General features: G+C 40.6%; 1 protein-coding gene across 3 annotated transcripts in view; it reads right to left on the reverse strand.

Moving 5' to 3' along the window:
• The window catches only part of ANKRD28 (ankyrin repeat domain 28), a 156,945-nt gene that overhangs the window by 62,746 nt on the left and 70,542 nt on the right, over positions 1 to 23,657 (reverse strand). For all 3 annotated transcript variants that reach the window (XM_056519915.1, XM_056519913.1, XM_056519916.1), the window contains exons 3-8: positions 18,807 to 18,885; positions 8,853 to 8,923; positions 6,312 to 6,512; positions 3,813 to 3,900; positions 2,289 to 2,431; positions 1,109 to 1,321 (exon numbers count right to left, since the gene is read on the reverse strand). In XM_056519915.1, coding sequence (XP_056375890.1) covers positions 1,109 to 1,321; positions 2,289 to 2,431; positions 3,813 to 3,900; positions 6,312 to 6,512; positions 8,853 to 8,923; positions 18,807 to 18,885 — 795 coding nt within the window. The remainder of the gene's footprint in view (positions 1 to 1,108; positions 1,322 to 2,288; positions 2,432 to 3,812; positions 3,901 to 6,311; positions 6,513 to 8,852; positions 8,924 to 18,806; positions 18,886 to 23,657) is intronic.

The raw sequence follows: 23,657 nt of genomic DNA on the forward strand, positions 1-23,657 counted from the left end.
CAGCGATCTGACATCTTATCCCCTATCCCTTGGATAGGGGGATAAGATGTCTAGGGGTGCGGAGTACCCCTTTAAGATGGCCATACAGATAGAATCAATAAGCTTTTCAATGACACAGCTATAGCCATTTCAGTCTACACTGGCTGTTAGAGTCATTATTCAAACTAGCCACACATGATCATATAATGATCAGTCATCTGTCCATTGTTTTGGTTTTTATTAACTTTAATTTGCTTGGTTGCCTGAAACATACACTCAAGGTTTTTTTTTTTTTTTGCCCATATTATACACACTTAACATTAACAAACTGCTGTTAGCTGAATACATGAAACGTTGGTTTCAAACATGTAATTTTAATCCAAGCAGTCACTGGCATTTCTCCACAGCCAGCCTTCAAAGGGTCTGTTCAATGTAGGCTAATCCATGCAGAGGACAACGGAGCTCAGTGTGATATGATGTAGAGGACTAATAAGTCCTTCAGCGCATGGACCCTTTGTGGGCTGACTGCTCGGGAATGTCGCTTAGTATCAAGACCGAATTGATCTGTAATGGCTGCATAGCAAAAACAGAAGTGGGGTAATATATAGAGACAGATTCCCATTAAAGAAGAGGATAGAACCTGTCCACAGCTGTAGTATAATGGCATAAAGTTGATTAGGATGTTCAATAAAACTGTATGGAAGATAGAAAGGTTGTATATTTCACAGTATGTTTCTTTTTGGTAGGCTATGCCAACGCATGGACATATGCCAGTATAGGTCTGGTGCATGTATTTCAATCAGGTCAGGGTACAGTGTGGAAGTATTTCGCGTTTTGGTCTAGTTTGTGCTGATATCTGGGAAAGGCTACAAATTATGTAAAATAAACCTATTTTCCCAAAAAAATGTTTTAACAAGAACTGCAAGAATAAATATGATCTTTCAGTAGGACATAATTTGTTTTAGTTAAGTTTTAGGCATAATTTGATAAAGGTTATCAGCTGATCATTGCACAAGAGGAATGGTCAAATGTTTGTAATATTCCAACAGGACTACGTAAATAGACCCATCAATCCTATTAGTACTTGTCATGATACCAACACACATTGAGAAAAAAAAACTTTTCTTACCTTAATATTTACATCTGCACCATTGCAAACCAAGAGTTCCAGGCACAAAGCCCCATGTGTTGATGCAGCAGCAAAATGTAATGGAGAAAACCCCCGCTCATTTACTTGGTTTACATTAGCACCACAATCTAGTAGTTCATTCACCACCACATCCTGTCCATTGTAGCAGGCCACGTGAAGAGGTGTGTTTCCATAAGCATTTGATTCATTCATCTAAGGGGAGAGAAAAAAAAAGAGGGAATTAAAGGGGTACTCCACTGCCCCAGTGTCCAGAAAGTTTAGTTCAGAACACTGGGTGCGGGGGTCATGACATCATGGCCACGCCCCTTGTGACATCACACCCCCTCAATGCAAGCCTAGAGGAGGGGGCTTGACGACGTCATGCACCCTCCCATAGACTTGCATAGAGGGGGCGTGGTGTGATGTCACGACCCCCACAGCCCATACCCAGCATTTGGAACTAAATGTTCCGGACCCTCGGGCAGTGGAGTGCCCCTTTAAAGCGTACCCGTCAGATCCAACAACAAAAACATTAGTACCTAATCCTGACCATGTACATCTAATTTTTATGTGTCTAGCACCTTTATTTTTTTTTTTATTACACTTTTAATTTAGCTCAAAGGGAGGGGGTGTGGCCTCACTGAAGGTCTCCGCCCCTCCCTCAGTATGTTGTCTGCTCACATCTCCCCTAGCATTAGCAAAACTACAACTCCCAGCTTGTCCTCACTGACAGTAGCGGGACACAAGCCGACAGTGGGAGGATTTTTCCTCTAGCTGTGAGCCCTGCGCTCACAGCTGTCAATCAAGGAAGTGTGTCCATGACGCATGGACACAGCAGGACTAGTATGTGTCCAAGCAGGCAGGGGGGGCAGTTGTTTGACTGGCTTTTTCAGTATGAAATACTGAATATTTTCTAATGAAAGCAATTGCAAAACCTATTGGTTATACATGCTTTACAACATATCAAAAGTTTTTGTATCTGACAGTGCCCATTTAAGCACTTAATAATGAGTTACAACAATTTTTAAATAAATAAATCTGCTAACTACATATTTTACCACACACAAACCAAGAACATTACAGAAACACAAGTACAAGCTGTACAATAAAAATTCTTGAAACTTTTTAGAATATATTACTGTATTTGTTTTGAAAAAAAGAACAACTGGCTTAAACTTACATCTACTCCCAAGTCTAGTAGATACTTGACAACACTGATCATCCCACTGGAGGCTGCAGCATGCAGAGGTGTGTAGGATTTCTTGTCTCTGCACATAACTTCTGCTCCATGAGTCACAAGTAATTTGACAACTTCAATATGACCTAGGAAATAGGGGACAGGAAAAAAAATGATATATTATCAGATTAAATTGAATCAAAAAAAGTATATAGTTCCAATATATTCTCTAAAGAGGTTGAAGGCACAAAGAAAATCCAAGGCACTTCTGCAACAGAACAAGCAGGATACAGATACAAAAGTCTGCACCATACTGGGATTTCCATGCACGCAGCGTTTTTAAAACACCATTTACTTGTATTGTTCTGTAAACTGCTAAAGGATTTTTAGTATGGAATATGCATTGCACAACTGCTGTGTCTGGACCTGGCCTTACACAACCTATTGTTATATTAAGTCAGGAGAGAACGTGAACAATCAGCACAATTAGCAAACCCACAACACGCTGCAATCTCCAGTCCTCGATCACGCAGCAGCGTGGACAATGGTATCTACAACATAGTACGGATACGGGTGCTCAAATCAATAAATGAAAGCCAAAGTATAATCCATACATGTAGGAATTCAGGAGGCACTCACTACGGAGGTATGCATTAAATCATTTCTTCATTGAAGGCTCAAAGCATTTCTTTGGGGCGTGAGGACATCAAAGTGAATAGGTTTAAAACGGTTTCACGCCAGGCACAGCATTTATTTAGCCCTGGGTCTGACGTAAAATGGCTTTAAACTCTACTCCCTGTGTTGGACGTCCTCTCGGCCCAAAGAAATGATTCATGTGTTTGAACCTTGAATAAAGAAATTAATCCAATGGATCACGCCCATTGGCGTGAAATGGCAATAGCAAGAATTTAGTTCTCATTCCATTAGATACTCTTTGGTTGGGGCCCAATATGGATCTAATTATTAATTGGACATTAAAAGGGGTCATCCAGGAAAAAACTTTTTTTTATATATCAACTGGCTCCAGAAAGTTGAACAGATTTGTATATTACTTCAATTAAAAAAATCTTAATTCTTTCAGTACTTATGAGCTGCTGAAGTTGAGTTGTTCTTTTCTGTCTAAGTGCTCTCTGATGACGCCTGTCTCGGGAACTGTCCAGAGTAGAAGCAAATCCCCATAGGAAACCTCTTCTACTCTGTGCAGTTCCCGAGACAAGCAGAGATGTTTATTTTTTATATCAACTGGCTCCAGAAAGTTAAAGTATTTTTTTCCTGGAATACCCCTTTAAACTGCAGATTTTAACTTAGAAAAAAAATAACCTTTTTAATGCTAGTTTATTTTTTTACATTTCTCAGCATTTTAGAGAACCAGAATTACATCAGTTTTTCACAACATTACATCACGTCCTTTTACTTCACCAGCATTCTGCCAACAACATAACAGAAAAGCACATCCAGATACAAGACAGTGGAGTAACCTGCAAGACTGACAAACTGTTGACATTATTCAGCATGAAATAATCTTACCCATGTAGGCTGCCCAATGTATCGCCCGTCTGTCTTTCTTGTCAAATGCATTAATGTTGGCACCTCGTGATAAAAGTAAACTGACCATCTGCAATGTAAGGAAATAGAAAGTTATTCAGAAGTTCCTGCCATAAATTGATGCACATTCATTCTACTGTAAGAAACAATGCATCTATACGCTTTTATAAATTTAGTCTGGCCAAATTCGTATCGCTTCCAAAATGGTCCGGTTGCCTGAAAAGGATGAAACAGTCATAGGACACTTCAGACTGTCATCATTGACTTTTCAGGGCAACTAGGGGACATTAAAAGTGGAAATATTTAGACTAGACTAAACTTACTGACAACTGATCTGTTAGATTATGTGGTTTCACTCACCTCAGATATTAGGCCTAAAACAACTCTTAGAACCCAGTGGACAGGAGTCAGCATGGCTCCTCCACCGCTCTGTGGCTACATAGGTCCATACACAACATGCTGTGATGCATTGTGTGTACGCACACCTTTCTCCATAGCCTGTAGTAACCTTTTTAGCAATGTGTGTTACAATACTCCTTTTGTATGCTCAGACCACTCAGACTAGCCTTCGCTCCTCATATACATCAATGAGCCTTAGGAACTCATGACCCTGTCGCTGGTTCACCAGTAGCCTTTCCTTGGACTACTTTTGGTAAGAACTAACCAAAGCATACCAGGAACACCGCCACTAGACCTACTGTTTTAGACAAGCTCCTACCCCATCACACCAGCGTTTCCCTCCATCTATTGCAAAGCTACAACTCCCAGCATATCCAAACAACCAATGGCTGTCTGGGCATGCTGGGAGTTGTAGTTCTGCTCCAGCATGAGGAACCCTGTTTAAGAAACACTGCATTACTCTGTGTCAAACTCACTGACCTTCTTACACTTACTTATTTTTCACACTCCTGAAGAAGCACTCTAGCCAAATACGTGTTGGGGTACATATGCATGTTATCTGACTGTACACATGGCAGGTACTAACTTCTTGATTTCCCTCATATGTTTTGTTGTACGGCCTTTTCTGATGTTCTTCTGGAATGTCCTTTCTGCGGTGATTCTTCCTGCAGGCTATTGTCCCTTCCAGGACTATTTTTGGACAGATTTGTTATCCTTGTAATGCCGGTTCTGAGGGCCCACTGTTTATCAGTCTCACTCATGAACGTTTCCTCAGTGTGTGGGTATAGGTGCCTTCCCTTATAGCTTTTAGGAGATGGTTTTATATATCTGACATTTTCTAATAAAGCATATGCCCACGTATTCTATGCCTTTGTTGTATGTGTATTTCAAGGTTTAGCTTGCTTTTTTTGCCTGGTACCAACATGGTAACAAAGAACTGACTGCTCACCCCGTCCCATACTGTAAATCCTAATAGCTTATGTCATTTATATGCTTATCCAGAAAAAGAGAGAAAGCTAGCAACCATATATAAATTTCACACCACAAATATTCAATATGTTCCCAAAAATATATAAATCTTTATTTGTCACAAAACAGACAGATGAGTACACACAGTTAAAAACAATTAAAAACACACAATCCAAGAGCGGAGGAATATAATCCTACTACGCCCACCCTGCAGGGTGGGCGTAGTAGGATTATATTCCTTCGCTCTTGGATTGTGTGTTTTTAATTGTTTTTAACTGTGTGTACTCATCTGTTTTGTGACAAAGATTTATATATTTTTGGGAACCTATTGAATATTTGTGGTGTGAAATTTATATATGGTTGCTAGCTTTCTCTCTTTTTCTGGGTTTACATTCAGGTGCAGCCTATTGCACCCAATTATTATTGAGGTGGTGCCCATCAGTTTTCCCTATTTATTTATATGCTTATTGTCACAACATATTCAATGTTTGTCACTTTACTAACCAGGGGTTTTAATGTAATGGCATATATACACATCCATTCATCCATCCATCCATTTTAACTCTTCACTGCTTAGCTGTGAGACCGTTTTAAGATTTAATTATATTTAGAGAACTAATGCTAATTTGAATAATATGGGCAAAATGTGATCCATACTTATGAATGTACAAATCGATAAGATGAAAGATTTATATACATCGACAATAAAAAAGTACTTTATAAAAATTCATAAAAAGCGTAAGCTTAATATATCATTACTAACTGGCACACAGGGTAAAATGTTGATTCAGAAGGAAACACAAAAGCAGAATTCTTGGAGTCAATTCAGTGCCACGGGGAACTTAGCAGGCCAATTTGACAAAGAGGGCTGAACTGAATAGACGGGAACATTCAAGCAGTGCTTCTAAAATTGGACAGCAGATGTCTCTAAAGAACAGTGCTGTGCATGAATATGACTGCTGCTTAGAGGTATCAGCCTCCCAGCAGCCTAACAAAGTAACTGCCTGAAGACTAAGTGCTACAGATAAAGCAACACCACTCAACACAATACAATGATTGCAGGGTATGCTGGAATACATACTGAAGATGAATGGCAACGCTTCGCTACTGTACCTCAACGTGACCGCTGAAGGCTGCATGGTGTAACGCTGTTCTCCCTGCCCTGTCCGATACATTAACATTGCTAAGAAGAGGCACCAGAGCTTCCGCACACTTCACAGCTTTGTTTGCTGCAGCTATATGCAAAGGGGTCTGCCAGTTTTTGTCACGAGCGTTGACATCAGCTGAATGTTTTAACAGCACCTGTACGGCATCCTGGGAAAACAAGAGGCGTTTGTAAATCACAAAGCTACTTATCCAAGATTAACTAGAGTAAGATTAATATCGACAATTCGGCAAGCTATACTATATCGCCGCGTTTTCCAAACTGCGTGTCACCAGCTGTTGCAAAACTACAACTCCCAGCATGCCCGGACAGCCAAAGGCTGTCCGGGCTTGCTGAGAGCTGTAGTTTTGCAACAGCTGGAGACATACTGTTTGGAAAAACACTGCTATATAGAAACATAAAAGAATGTCAGCAGAAAAAATCCGCCTGGTCCATGTGTCTTAGGATATCACATGTTTATCCTAGACAGGCTTACCTTCAGTTACTGTGGATTTAGAAACCGCATTTGTTGGAAGTTTGTTCCAAGCATCTACTACTCTTTCAGTAAGATATTTTCTGACCAGTTATATTTTATCTCCTTGTTACATGTGTTTTTTGGGGATATGTTACAATGGGCTTATTCTCTATAAAAATATAAGTGTATTTAAAAAAAAAAAAAAAAAAAAAAAAAAAAAAACAGCATGTGCTATTTTCATTCATTTTGTAAATAAAAAAGTATATGAAGTCTATGGCGAGGGATTTAAATATGAATGCATCTGTATTTGAAAAACAGCTGCAACACATATGCTGGGACCCCCTGTGATCTCCTGTACGGGGCCCCAGCTCTCTGGAAGCGGCGCATCATAAAACCCTTCACCAAGCAGCGGCTATATCCATCTCTCTCTACAGAAGAGCCGAAGATAGCCAAATGGCCCTCCAATATAGAGATATATGGATAGGGGATAAGTTATTCAGCATGATATAGCTGCTTTAAAGGGGTACTCCACTGGAAAACATTTTTTTTTTTCTTTTTAAATCAACTGGTGCCAGAAAGTTAAAAACATATTTGTAAATTACTTCTATTAAAAAATCTTAACCCTTCCAGTACTTATTAGCTGCTATTTGCTCCACCAGAAGTTTTTTTTTTTTTTTTTTTTTTTTTATATTTCCTTTCTGTCTGACCACAGTGCTCACTGCTGACACCTCTGTTTCTATGTATCTCTGTTCATTTTAGGAACTGTCCAGAGTAGGAGAAAATCCCAATAGCAAGCCTCTCCTGCTCTAGACAGTTCCTAAGATGAACAGAGGTGTCAGCAGAGAGCACTGTGGTCAGAAAGAAAGGAAATTCAAAAGGAAAATAACTTCCTGTGGAGCATATAGCAGCTGATAAGTACTGGAAGGATTAAAGGAGATGTCTGGCTCAGACTTTTTCTATTCAGTCCTGCCCGGGCTGCAAAAAAAGACAAAACAAACTTTCACTTACCTCTATATATTGCCCCGGTGCTCTGCTTCCTACTTCCTTTAGCCCGGTACGTCACACAGCGCTTCAGCCTATCACCGGCCGCAGCGATGTCCTGCCTCAGCTGGTAATAGGCTGAAGCGCCATGTGACTTATCGGGCTAAGTAGGAAGCAGACAGCCTGGCCGACTGATCAGCTGTTGCGGAGCTCCGGGGCAACATATGGAGGTAAGTGAAAGTTTGTTTTGTCTTTTTTTGCAGCCCGGGCAAGACGGAATAGAAAAAGTCTGCGCCAGACATCTACTTTAAGATTTTTTTTTATCGAAATTTCCAAATATGCTTAACTTTCTGGCACCAGTTGATTTTAAAAAAAATAAAAAGTTTTTCAGTGGCGTACCCCTTTAAGGCCAATCTGGTTTACTCATGGTGTGCACCGTTTTAACTGGAAGGAAATATGCCATTTTACCTGTAATATCAAACAAATTACACAAGAGGTTCTGAACGCAGATGTGAACTGAGCCTTTTATACGACTCTTACATAAAAGGCATTTTCAGCAGAACCTTGGAATAAATGTAATTTTATCTAGTAAAAGTTCACAACTGAAGAGATTCCTGTAATATTTCAAAGGTTGTGAATTGCAGGTAGGAGCAACAGCCTAGAGGGGAAAGAAATCTAGGTGTGGAGGAAGACACGAGCAAAGAAAAGAAATAACCTTATGAAATGTTTTTGGTTATGTTTGCTTCTGGTATGAATGAAGAAAGTGAAAACAATTCTTAATTGACAGTATAGTCATCTAAATCCACACTTGCTTTTTACTATCTGCAAACCCTGAAATTTTATACATTGTCAACGGCAATGAGAAAAGCATTTTCAAGCAGCAGGACCTCACACAGAGATTACCGATTTATTTTTGGTATTTCCAGCTTTGAGAAATGACTCCTTGCAAGACACACCAGGTTCCCTGCTACAAATTTTGTTTAAAAATATAAACTAACATTATATTTAGATGTAATGTCAATTCATTATAATGGCTCTCCCGAATGTTACTTACCTCACTACAGGGGGCTACCGCTCTGTGTAGAGGAGTCAACCATTTGCTGTCTTTGGCATTTACTCTCGCTCCTGTAAAACAGATGCACAGAGTCTGTCTACAAACAATGAAGTTATTCCCTCAGAAAATGTAACTAATCAGGACAAGATGTTGGGAAAGGCAACAGCAAAACAATGGACTAGACCTCTGTTCCTTCTAATGTGTCTGAACTATTCCAAGCTCCTGGTCACCTCTGACATCATGTCACTGCAGATTTTAAAGGGGTTATCCGGCAAAAAGGTTTTTTTTTTTCTTTCTCCTACAAAATGTGTGTGTGTGTGTATGTGTGATATATATATATATATATGCACATATACACTGTATATACACAAACCTGTAATGGCCTACAGCACTTCCACAGTGCCTCCAGTGTCCTGCTCCAATCACCAGCTGCTATGCATGATGCCTTGAGCCCGGAGTGACCATGGGTGTCATACTGCTGCTCTGCCAATCATTGGTCACAGCGATGTCCCGCCTCGACCAGCGATTGGCTAAGCTACAGTATGATACACTGGGCCCAGACATCACTTTGGGCCCAAGCATCATGCTGCAGCTCAGGAGAAGGCTCGCAGCCGGGGACCCGGAGCAGGACGCTGGAGGCAAGTAAAGGTTTATTTTTACTGTTAGAACTGTATAACCCCTTTACGCTGCAATTTTTATGCTGTGTTCAATTATACTTGAAGAATATATCAATACAAATAAATGATTGAACATAGCAGAAAATCTTAGAAGGGAAAACCAAAATCTGCACCTACTGATGAGACAAAATTGTTCATTAATTTCCTCTTGACTTAAATATGCAGCAGTGCACATTGTTTTGGATGAAGGATGCAAACAGATAATCCAAACTCTCCCACAGCTGGATTAACATGAGCACCGTCAAATTGCCACCGTAGTATGGGCCCATTTGACCACGTTTCTGAAATGACAGCAGTCCACTTTAATCATCAGACCCACCACTGGGACACAAACATTCACGTGTAATACGCTTGTCTATTGAAGGCTAAAAATGACAGTACCAGAAGCTTGCCTGTTAGTGGTAAAACTAAAACAGTAACCCAAAGAATAACTTTTGCAATTAAATGCATAAACTTTTAAAGTCCCCAGGAGGATAATTTTTTACTTAAAGGGGTATTCCAGGCCAAAACTTTTTTCATATATCAACTGGCTCCGGAAAGTTAAACAGATTTGTAAATTACTTCTATTAAAATATCTTAATCCTTCCAATAGTTATTAGCTTCTGAAGTTGAGTTTTTGTATTCTGTCTAACTGCTTTCTGATGACTCACGTCCCGGGAGCTGTGCAGTTCCTATGGGGATATTCTCCCATCATGCACAGCTCCCGGGACGTGACATCATCATTGAGCAGTTAGACAGAAAACTTCAGAAGCTAATAACTATTGGAAGGATTAAGATTTTTTAATAGAAGTAATTTACAAATCTGTTTAACTTTCCGGGGCCAGTTGATAAATATAAAAAAAAAGGTTTTCCCTGGAATACCCCTTTTAATTATATATTTTTTTTTTAAGTATCTCGTATGATCTAAAAAGAAGCCAAATCAAAATAAATAAACCCCTTTTCTCTCATTTAAAATGATTTAGTTTAAAAATAGTCAACTATAAAAGAAAAAAAACTTAAAACATCATGTGTGCATGTTGTGTAAAAGTACTAAAACACATAAATTACATACATATATCTGTCTATAGTATCTCTCTCGCTTTACCATAGTATTCAAATCAAACCATTGCATAAACCTATTTTAACCATTGTAAAAGAAAAAATATAAAAAAAAAAACAATAAACAGCAGAATCCCTTTTTGCACTCTCCCACAAAATAAATGTAACCCCCCCCCCCTCCCTAGACCCCCACTAATATTAATGATCCTAAGGACAGGTTAAAAGTTGGATAACCCCTTTAATGGGGAAAACAGCCCAGTCCTTTAGAGATTAAGGCTTGGTGAGTAAGGCAAGTATGACGGATATAAAAAATCTAAGTATTCATGAAAGGTCGCTTTCATAGCTGGACACGTACTGTATAGGAATCTACAACAGAAAGGTCACCATACAAAATCTGTACACCAAAGCAGGGTCTCAATGCTCTGCAGCATTCTGGAATTTCATCTGCATAAAAAGTCACATGAATAGGAGGCAAAATAATGACTCACAGCTCATTGCAGAAACTGTAAGAACACGTAACCACAGCAACAGGCGCTGACATTAAACAGATCAAATTAGAGAAATAGGGTAGAAAGAGAAGCGAATCAGGACGTCTGTGACAACCTTCCGCCAGGTTACTCAGCAGCCACCAGACTGGCTCTCAAATATTTCCTTCCCCAATGCAAGTGGAGTTACCAGGAACTGGGTAAAGCTCGTCAATGTGGTGATACAAGCCCCATGTACGTCTTATGGTAGAGAGGACAAATACAGTAACAGAGGAAACAGATGCATTGGCTTATACTTTGGTTGGATTGCGATCAGACATTTCCTCTTGTGCTACTTTGAGATTATTCTTATCTTATACACAAAAGTTATGTTCTCATATGTCAATTCCAATATAAGGAAACTTACAGCATAGAATCTAACTAAATAAGAGAAAAGCCAATAAAGACTTATTCTTATCTCAGGATGTTATCCCTATCCACAGGAGGGGGGGGGGGGGTACTGCTGGAACTAGGGATCGACCGATATTGTTTTTTTAGGGCCGATACCGATAATCTGTGGAGGTTAGGGCCGATAGCCGATAACATATCGATATTCCGGTATAAGTTATCGGCTATTTCTCCCCCTGTGACACCGCTGCAGATCATTGATTTAAAGCGGGCGCTTTAAATCAATGCACTGCAGTGGCTTTTGCGGTGCCATAGGCCACCACCACCACCTGCTTCTCTCCCCCTGCCTGTCCGGGGGTCCTGAGACCTATCACTGCCACCGCTCCCCCCGCCGCGCCGCGCCTAGGGGTGCCTCCAGTTGTTGCAAAACTACTACTCCCAGCATGCCCGGACCGCCGTTGGCTGTCCGGGCATGCTGGGAGTTGTAGTTTTGCAAAAGCTGGAGGGCCTACTGTAGGTATAGTATATTATACAGACCCCTGTCCATCCCAGAACCCTGACTCACCTTCCCAGTTGCTGCAAGGACCGTCCGGGGAGGGTGGTCCAGGCCATCCATCCTTCCTGTAGTGTCCGGCGGCATTCCGGGTGGAGGGTGAACCGGTCCGGGCTGTCCTTCTCCAGGGGTCCTCTTCTCCACTCCGGGCAGGCTCCGGGCCTAGTAACACTGCATAGACGCCGCTACACAGCGACGCACCTGATGTCATGGCGTCTATGCACCGTACTAGGCCGGAGCCTGCCCGAAGTGGAGAAGAGGACCCCCGGAGAAGAAGGACAGCCCGGACCGGTTCACCCTCCACCCGGAATGCCACTGGACAATACAGGAAGGATGGATGGCCCAGACCACCCCCATTATGGGTAAGTTAAATTTTTTTTATTGACTACGAGGGTGGGGGAGGGGCCCGACCAAAATAGTGGTATGGGCAAAAATCCATACCGTGGGAGAAAAAATAAAAACGGTGTCCGGTTCATACCGGTATACCGCCCAGCACTACGGTGGGGGGTGCGACGCGGTGCAGTGGGTCGGGGGGGGGGGGGGGGGGTCAGTCGCGGTGCGGTGGATCTGGTGGGCAGTCGCGGTGCGGTGGATCTGGGGGGTGGTCGCGGTGCGGGGTATTATCGGCTTATCGGCAAGGTAATTGCCGATATCGATAATGCCCAAAATCTTGATTATCGGACGATAATATCGGCCATACCGATAATCGGTCGATACCTAGCTGGAACCCCCAAAAGATCCCTAAAAGAGAAGGAAAGTACACATGTAGCCAGTGTTATCTTGATCCCTGATGCGAAGATATTTTTTTTTTTTTTGCATTTGGAGGTAAATTACTAGAGATGAGCGAAGTTACAGTGATTTGACACTTCACAAACCTAATTTAACATTATTCCTAAAATACTGACACCAAGGGCACTATAAAAATAATAATTGGTGGTAGTCCCAACAATCAAACCCCCACAAATCAGTATTTAGATCCACTTATAGAATGAAATGCTAAAATGAGAATTTCCCTTACATTTTTCCTAAAGATGAGAAAACGCCAGTAGATCAATATATTACCCCTGTTTTATGATAGACAATACTATGCCACTGCTGTTTAGTTTATTATTTTCTGGGAAATTAACAACTCCCATAGACTGTTTAACCTTCATGTCTCCTCAGACCAGATTTCCACATTGCTGGTATAATCTACTTCAAGCCAACAAGGTGCCACCAAATCCATCCAGATTTTTCTGCTGAGTTCAGAAAAACCAATCATCATGATTATTGTTCTGATTAGAGAAAGAAACAAAACTGTAATTCTTAGGCCTCGTTCACATTGCCGTTGGACTCCGCTATTCAGAGTTCTGTCAGCAATTCCTTCAATACGACAGGAGTTTAGTGGAGTGCATGCACTATTTTCTTCTGTGCTAAATTACCGGATCTCATTCAAGTATGGACCCAGCAGTGTTCTTTGTGTTCTGTCCCATTTCACGTTTTGAATAGACCCTGAACGGGACCGAAGACAACGTCAATGTGAACCTAGCGTTAGACTGTGTAAACTAGACTGCAGCAGATTTTTAACAGTGACTCATGTCATTTGGAAATCTGGTGCAGTCTTTAGACTGTCTAGTCAAGTTTGTATGATTTTTTATATTAGTTGGCTTAGTTTTTTTTTATCAAAAAGTTGAGCGCTTTTTTGTCCCATTAAAGCCATGAACCCTTCTAACAAGGCCATTTGTGCTTTCCAGTAAGTTTCACCCAGGGGTCAAGTCCTCTAGGAACGCGTGGGAACTGAGTTCCTGCACTTTTTCCACAGCAGGAACACTGCTCCCGTTAGCAGAAGTCCTGCAGGACCAGCTCTTGGGTGGAGTTTCCTCACTTTTTTTCAGGACTTGACCCCTGGTCTCACCCAATTATCAAGCAAAGTGCAAATGTGTCTAAAATACACGTGGTGAGAGTCATGTGAACCAGTCCGTTTGGGCCCCTTGCATTCGATTTTTTGAGAGGGCAATTTTGATTATCTAATCACAGGGAGAAAATGTATTAAAACATGTGTAGAGGAAATGTTGACCAGTTGCCCATGGTAACCAATCACATTCCAGCTATTTTTCAGAGACCTGTTTAAAAATGAAAGAAACTATGGGGGAGATTTATCAAAACCTGTGCAGAGGAAGAGTGGTGCAGTTGCCCATAGCAACCAATCAGATCGCTTCTTTCATTTTCCACAGGCCTCTAAAGAGGCCTGTGGAAAATGAAAGAAGCAATCTGATTGGTTGCTATGGGCAACTGCACCACTCTTCCTCTGCACAGGTTTTGATAAATCTCCCCATATGTGATTGGTTGCCATGGGAAAATAGTCAGGTTTTCCTCTGCACTGGTTTCGATAAATCTCCCCCTAGAAGTCCACAATCTATACGCCATATGCCATTATTTGATTTTATGTCAGAGAGGATATAAGTGGCTGCAAGGCACCTATGGGTGAATTCACATGGAACAGAAATGGTGTGGTATTTATCTGCCGAATGATAAAATGATACAACTGTAAAAGTGTGTAGTGAGGGTTTTTTTTTTGTTGTATTTTTATGTGGTATATTTCTTTTTTCATACTTCAAGAGAAATGATTGAATGATCACACGATCAGTAGATCACATGGGAAAACCACCACAGAAAAAAAAACAGCCAAAAGCCCAAGAATAAACCACTGGAAAATACTTCAAATATAAAACTGCATTAAAAATAATGTATGAAGGAAACTTATCTGCAGAGTCCAGCAATATGTATTTTCATATATGGGGATTATTTAGCAGGCAGGAAAGGCACAACCTCTTTGGATAGGGGATAAGGTGTCTTAGGACCCCCTTTAACGCAAATAAAAAAAAAAATTCTGCACAATGCTTGCTGCCTAGGAATATCTAGGCCAGAAATAAGTACATTAGCTGTTAAATGACTAAATAAACAGAACTAATTTGTGTAAATGTATGTGTATGTCTGTGTTATGCTGACATGTATACGGCAGTGGGCCTATTCATATTAACAGACCTGTCTACTAGTGATAATGTTTGGTCTCTTTACAATCGTCATATTATTCTGCTGGAATCAAGTGTACAGTGGAGGACGCATTTCTGGCCCACAAAATAAAAGTCATATGCAAAATGTCTAGAGGGATCCCAGGGCAAAATAAAAGTACATGGGGCAGGAAACATACTGTTACCATGGTTCACTGGCCATGCTGTATACCACATATACACTCACTTTCTCTATCTTTTGCATAGCCTAAAAAGGGTCTTTACTTCTTTGTTTTTGGGTCCTTGATGAAATGACAATTATTTGCTGTTCCTCTATTATAATTTAGGATTTTATGTATAAACTGACTAGATGGTAGGGTCTAGTCTAGACCAGCTAGGGTGCCCTCGAGACACTGACAGAGCCAAGTTGTGCAGGGACATGCCCCTCTAAGGGTACATTCATACGGCTGAATTTCCATGCGGAATTCCGCGGAAGAATCCCAACGCAATTTTCTGCAAATTTGAATGGGATTTCACAGCCCCATTCAGACAGCAGAATTTTCTACCGTGGAAATTCTGCTTTCCCCATTCTGTCAAAATAGAAGATTAGTCTTTATATATTGTGGACTTCCGGGTGGATGCCTATTGAAATCAATCCGGCTCGAATTTCAGCAGAATTCTTCGTTTAGAGAACACAGGATTCTGCTGAAATTCGGTCGCAATTTTGCAGAACTTTTTGCAGAATTGCAGAAATTCCACTGTGTAAACATACCCTGACAAGGTGAATGTTAAATGGGTTATCCAGAAATAGGCAAACAGAGCTAATTTCTTCCAAATACAGCCCCACACCTGTTTGCAGGTTGTGTGTGGTATTACAATTTGGCTCCATTCAATTGAACTGAGCTGCAAAAGCAAACACAACCTGCAGACAATTTTTTTATTTATTTAAATAAAAAAAAATCTGCACAACTGTTTTTTCTAGCACCGGAGGACCCCTTTAACATCAACTTGACATTTAATTTATAAACATGCAGGAGGAATAACAGAAGACTAGTGCACGAGTTCTGTAAAAAAGATATTCCACATGTTTTAAGGGCGATGCTAGAACAGCCAGGTCAGGAGAGGTAAGGGGTCCTCCTTCTTAACCTAAAGTTATCGGAAGCAGCTTTTATAACTGAAATTTTAAAAATCTACAGATTTAATATTTAACTGGTTAAACAAAAATAAAAACTGCTGCTATACACTGGATCTGGATTTATTAGTCAGCTCTGTGATTGAACAGTGCCAACATAACTACAGTGGTCCTTCAAGTTACTATATTAATCGGTTTCAGGACGACCATTGTATGTTGAAACCATTGTATGTTGAGACCAGAACTCTATGGAAACCTGGTAATTGGTTCTGAAGCCACCAAAATGTCATCCAAAAATAGGAAAAGGTGAGGATTAAAGATAAATAAGTACCGTAGATAACTAATAAAGATAAAGCAAATCCTTACATATAAAAGTAAGAAAGAACTGCTGGGAGCTGTAATTCACAGTCTAGGTCAGTGTTTCCCAACCAGGGTGCCTCCAGCTGTTGCAAAACTACACCTCCCAGCATGCCCGGACAGCCAACGGCTGTCCGGGCATGCTGGGAGTTGTAGTTTTGCAACAGCTGGAGACACCCTGGTTGGGAAACAATGGTTTATGTAGAGGACAGGAGCTTCTTCAGGGTCCTATACAGTACACACAGTGTCCCAAATGGAGCCGCCCTTACTTGGTGTCCAAAGGAGCAGCTAACCCTGGCACAGGTAAGGAGTAGTACAGAACTTGTAGTTCCTCCCTGTACTGTAGGGGGCGCTACCCGACACCAGTCAGTGCATGTACGGCAGTAATAGAGGTGATTTGCCAGTAAAATGCCCATTCTGATTGGTCAGTTCGTCCAGTTGTGACGCGTTTCAAAGATCTGAACTGTCCGTAGCATTGCATGTTGAGTCTGGTTTCAAGTTACGATGGTCCAGAAAAGACCATTGTATGTGGAAACTATTGTATGTTGAGGCCACTGTAAGTTGAGGGATCACTGTATAATGACAGTGCATGGACACCACTACCTGGCTATAACCATCAGGTATCACTAATAGTCACCATGGTGACTGCCGCTTGTCCGATTCTTCTGTATAATTCTCTTATTTCAATGTATCCTTCTAGTTGTTTTCCATTCGCACCATAATAAAATATATAGCAGTACAAGGTTGCAGCAGAGAGGATTATGATTATGACTAATCCCAGCATAACTTTGGTTTTGTATGATTAATCCTTCAACCAACCCCCCCCCCCCCATCTTTATGTATCATTTGAGACTATAGAAGACAATTCATACAATTGTACAGCCAGACGTAAATGCCAAAAAGCTGTACAGAACAACTATCATTGTATGAAGGAATAAATGGAGATGTAACATACTTAGATGATAAATTCACAGTATATGTAATGGCACTTCTATTAGACAAGAAGCTATGAAAACCCTCACATATTGTTCTTGCACCACACATTTACAGCACTGCTACCACCGCTAACTGCTAACAAAGCACTTGGCCAGGCTCATGAGCTGCAATCAGACACCCTGCTTATCTCCTATCCTGTGGATAGGGGGGTCATTGTTAAAGAAAAAAAAAATTTACAAAAAAAATGCCAGTGTCATTTTGTGCTTCATGCACTTTTTGGGGTACCTGGGAGACTCCTCTACTCCCTTGCTGACCAGTGGAGAAAGCAACAGCAAAAAGAAAAGCAAGGAGGTGAGGTGTATTGCGGTATTACATAGGGTGGAACACATTAGTTCAATGGTAACTAGTTGATGATTTAAAAAAAAGTATGTTGTCTAAATTGGGCTCTAAGAAATGTCCAAGAATACCAACTCTTTCACAAAGAGTAAAAGCTCTAAAGAATAAACTCATGATTAAAAAAAACAGGACTAAGTATTAAACTGTACTTTGATTTTTTTTTATATATTTCACAGTTTGCTTAAGCTGTATGGCACATTCAAAAAATGTTTTATTGGTGTGAAAGGAGCGATGCCCTTTATTATACACAAGTAGCACAATTTCAGCAAATCCCAAAGACAACAACAGAAACTGTTTACAAGCATGCCAAAATTCTGCAAGCTATGTGTAAACTGGAATGGGGCGTCTGGCTGTGACCCAAAATAAAACATATATTATAAAATATAATTCTAACTAAACAAAGTAGCAAAATAAAAAAAGGTGTTTGTAGCCGGATCTACACCAAGTATAGATCAACAATTATTACATTCTGGTTTATGACATTGTTCAACATATAGGTGGTGGTTAACCAAATGTGAACGTATAATTTAAGGTGTTGTTACAGTACTGTGTAGTGGTGTCTGAGATCCAATAAAACATAATTGTAGTAATTTATAATCAGATAGCCCTTTCATGTATTTTTTTTACACTGTATGTACTTTATGCTATAAAAATTAGAAAACTTCCTGTCCACAATATATCCTACAATGCCAGTAGAATAAAAACTCTGGAGGGCGAATGATGCCAAAACTGATCCCACAATTTACTAAAGGGTCAGATTTGTGCCCGGTGACATCAGTCATAATACAAAACCTCTGCCCAAGCTGGATAGAAGAATGCTGCATGCAATGTTCTCCGTCTGGTGACGGGCCAGACAAGTACACATTCAGTAGTGTCTGCTCAGAAGAAAATAAAACTGGCCGGACACCACCAGTATATGTGGATACACCCTAAGTGCGCCTTCAGTTTAACCATATATAATAACAGCATGAATACCATCACGTGTAGAAACCCCAGAACATACCAGATAAAATAAGGAGCTCTATTATTTCAGCATCTCCCAGATAGGCGGCTGCATGGAGTGGTGTTCTCTTCTCATTGTCCTGCAAGAATGAAATAACAAATGATTAATAACCTAAAATTGTCATGAAGAATTTTTATATAAAAACTATGTGCAAATTAACATCAACATATTTCATTTGTTTCAATGAAGATAAAACCAATACCAATAAAACACAAAGCATAAAGGAGATCATGACTATCTTAAAAACATTCCTTCACAACTAGTTAGGCCCCTTTCACACTACAAAATTCTCCGTTTTTAAACATCCGTATGAAGTTCCGTCTGAAAACCAGCTGAAAACGGCAGTAACAAAATCCTATACGTCCGTTAGAAAATCCCATTATAGTCTATGGGATTTTCTAATATCCGTTTTAATCAGTTATAGTCCATTATTGATAACGGACGTTATTTTGTGATGGAAGATAGTAACGGGAGAAATAGTGCACGAACTATTTCTTCCGTTACTATGTTCCGTCATAAAATAACGTCAGTTATCAATAACGGACTATAAAGGATTAAAATACCGTCATAAAATAACGTCCGTTATCAATAACGGACTATAAAGGATTAAAACGGATATTAGAAAATCCCATAGACTATAATGGGATTTTCTAACGGACGTATAGGATTTTGTTACTGCCGTTTTCAGCTGGTTTTCAGACGGAACTTCATACGGATGTTTAAAAACGGAGAATTTTGTAGTGTGAAAGGGGCCTTAGTGAGTGTCAGGCTGGGTTCACACATAAGGGGACATTTATCATTGTTGGTGTAGGTGGGTCTCAGTGATCAGAGTCCTTTCAAAATTAATTTATTATTATGCATCTTAAACCTAGTAGAACAGAAAGGTAAATTCAAATGTTTTTCGTTTAGAGAAAGACCTGTGCAGTACATGATCAACATATGATGGGTCCTTTAATTTAAGAATCACTATGTATGTACTGCATATCCACCGCTATTAACTACATGCATACTGCAAAAGTTATGGCATTCGTTTGACTTTTAAAGCATATGTCCATAGTATGTCCACTCCCTTACCTTACCAACTGCTCTAACTTATTGTTTATTTGTGTATGTGCATGAGCCTAAATCAGGGGTGGAGAACGTCCGGTCTGCAGGCTGTATAAGGCCGGCAAGATCATTAAGGCAGGCCCGCCAAGAACATCGAACAGTGGCTTCCCAACCAAGGTGTCGCAGCATGCCGGTGGGGAAGATTTTGGCAGGACGCATGTGGCTTAGCACTGGCACAGGTATCCTAGGATGTGAAGTTTCTAGGCTGCAGGCATAACCGGTCACTAGAGGCCAGGAGAATCTCTTCCTTCAGGATGCGCACAGTGAGTGCCATCATTGTATGCATTGTGATGGTATGACTAATAGACCAGCCAAAGGATGGTCCAAAAATACCCTATGTTTTCCACACTAGTGGACCTAAAATGATTTTATAAATATCCAAATAGCCCTGAGGAGAAAAAAAGGTTACCCACCCCGGGTCTTAATAAATAACAGACACTAGAGCATGCTCACATAGCTCTAATAGTCCCTAGCGGTTTTTAATACCATCATACTATTATAGTAAACACCAATCCTACAATAACTCACTACCTTTACAGTTTGCTACTCCAAAGCACATATATAATGATCCTATAGAAAAATAACAAATAATGAATAATGCATAATCTTTATTGAACATACAAATATACAATATAAAATGGGCAGTAGGAAAGTGTACAGCAATAATTTTTTTGCTCCAAAAAGCATAAGGTGGGGAGAAGGTGACTGTATAAAATATGCACTATAGGAGGCTGTCACTAGTACTGGGAATACACTTTTCCTAGTAAAACATCAACAAGATTGCACAGTCCCAATAGGCCAACTTATAAAGAATGTAGAGGAAAAATATCCGAAAGTCACCAACAAAAGATCAGCATCCTAAACCCCAGATCCAATCAACCCACCATTCCAACAGGAAAGATACCACCTAATGCCTTTCATGTGTGGCTGGATCACAGGGCACGGTGACTTTTGGGTATTTTTCCTCTACATTCTTTATAAGTTGGCCTATTGGGACTGTGCAATCTTGTTGATGTTTTACTAGGGGAAATGTATTCCCAGTACTAGTGACAGCCTCCTACCGTGCTTATTGTATACAGTCACCTTCTCCCCACCTTATGCTTTTTGGAGCAAAAAATAGTTGCTCTACACTATATCCCCTGACAGGACTTCTTTTGCTGCATTGTGTGTGTTTTTAAAGGATTTTATATAGTATATTTGTATGTTCAATAAAGATTACGCATTCATTATTTGTTGAGTCTACCTGCATTTTTCTATAGGATCATAATATTATAGTAAACAAAACATGGTTTTCTCTCTACTTTCACTTCACCCCCAGCTCAATGCAGGAGACAGCCTTCATAGACCATAATGGAGGCCATCTCCTGCAATCAGCTGAGCACCAAGGCCAGAAGTTGAAGGGGTACTCCACCCCTAGACATCTTATCCCCTATCATAAGGATAGGTCCCAGCGGCAGGCCCCCCCGCGATCCTCCTGCAGCACCCAGCGTTCATGCCAACTTCTGCACCAGAGGCTCTTGATGTAACGGCCACGTCCCTCAATGTAAGTCTATAGGAGGAGGCATGGCACCCCTCCTATAGACTTGCATTGAGAGGGAGGGAGTGATGTCACGAGGGGGCATGGCCGTGATGTCAGCGCCTCATCGTTAGCCATCAGGCACAGAGCAAAGTTTTCTCCGCACACATGATGACTACGGTGCCGCTGAAGAGATAGATGGCTGTATGTGGTTGGATAGGATAGGGGATAAGATGTCTAGGGGCAGAGGGGTACTCCAGTGGAATTATTATTTTTTTTTAACAACTGGTGCCAGAAAGTAAAAAAGATTTGTAAATAACGTCTATTAAAAAAATCTTAATCCTTCCAGTACTTATCAGCTGCTATATGCTCCAGAGGAAATTCTTTTCTTTTGAATTTCTTTTCTGTCTGACCACAGTGCTCTCTGCTGACACCTCTGTCCATGTCAGGAACTGTCTAGAGCATAAGTAAATCCCCATAGAAAACCTCTTCTGCTCTGGACTTTTCCTTACATGGACAGAGGTGTCAGCAGAGAGCACTGTGGTCAGACAGAAGAGAAATTCAAAAGAAAAGAACTTCCTGTGGAGCATATAGCAGCTGATAAGTACTGGAAGGATTAAGATTTTTTTAATAGAAGTAATTTACAAATCTGTTTTACTTTCTGGCACCAGTTGATTTCAATTTTTTTTTCCCACTGGAGTACCCCTTTAAGCACACTTCTGCTCGCCTCACCCAGCTATATCAAACAGACAGTGGGGGTCCTAGCACTAAGACCCTGATGAACCTAAACTATTGATATGTCTACGCAACATGATAAAATATTATTTAAATTACAGTAATGATTTAAAAGTTAATGACCTTTTGTTCAAATGAACATACAAGCTCTTGGCCACATGCAGCAGCTACCGGTAATAGTCTCAAAAGTTTTCAGGAAAACTAGTGCTGCGGTTGGCTTCCTTCTGGCTGTATGTGGCTGACCGCTCATGTAAAAGCAGCTAAGGCAATGTGGTTGCCCCTTTAGTAATGTACAAAAACTAAAATAAATAAAAAATGACAACTGGAAAATAGGAACAGATTAGAGGGAAAAAAAATACCTATGTTTTCGTATCTGACTATAACCAGTAAAACAAAATCTCTGTGAGTATAGCCCAAAACAGCAGTAAGGCGGGAATGTGTCACATTTCTTGTAGATGCCCTAAAGGTCAGTTAAGTGAAACAATGGAGAGCGGCCTGTAAGCTGTTAATGGAGCCCAGTGCGCAATGTCACAGAACAGTCGGCTGATCTCTTGAGAAACAGCAGGGAAACAGAAATCTTCTCAAGCACTTTTACTAGGAAAAATTATGTATACTGTTTGAAAGGGGTATTTCAATTCAGATGATGTCAGAAAGTTATACAGATTTGTAAATTTTTGCTTTTTTTTTCTGCTGTATGCCCCAAAAGGAAGTCGTGTCATTCTTTCCAAACCATTACAAAAACGTCTGCAACCTCTAACTATGGAGAGCGAAGAAGTTTGCTCCTGCTCTGGACAGTTCCCAACACAGACAGAGGTGGCAGCAGAGAGAACAGTGTTGAATTGGAAACTACTACATGACTTCAGGGCATACAGCATCTGCAAAGTACTGGAAGGCTTGAATTTACAATTCTGTATAACTTTCTGGCAAGTGTTGGAGGTTCTGCATAGAATCTTTGTTGAAGATTTAGCCAGTAAACGGGACAAAATAGTATGACATACCACCATAACAAAAACTAGATGGACCCTATTACTGGGGTCTATACTTTAGAGCCCTGCGCAGAACTGTTTTCTTAATCCAGCTCCAGATGGATTTCTGACCATTGCTGCCCGCTCCCGTAAGGTGTGTATTTCGTTCCCGCAACATGTATCAAATCCCGCCCGCTCCTGCAAACATTTTGTCACAGCTTTTAGAGATCGTATCTCCCATGCCATTTCATTATCCCCTTATGCCATTTCATCATCCCCTTGTGCCACATCAAAGATCTGCGGAACTGTGCATGATTTTGTGGGACCTGCTGTATGCTCTGTGACCGTCCAGAAACAACCTCATTACTGCCTGCAAGTCATTTATTGGGTCCCATGGGACCGGCAAAATCCCAGTCCTAATGCAGGGCTCTACTACCAGGTGCTATTGAGGAGAGCCTAGGGCAGCACAGTTTATGGGTGCACAGCTGCACAGTAGAACTTTCTGCACAGTAGAGCACAGACTCTGTG

Source organism: Hyla sarda, chromosome 5 (assembly GCF_029499605.1).
Source record: "Hyla sarda isolate aHylSar1 chromosome 5, aHylSar1.hap1, whole genome shotgun sequence".
Classification (NCBI taxonomy): domain Eukaryota; kingdom Metazoa; phylum Chordata; class Amphibia; order Anura; family Hylidae; genus Hyla; species Hyla sarda.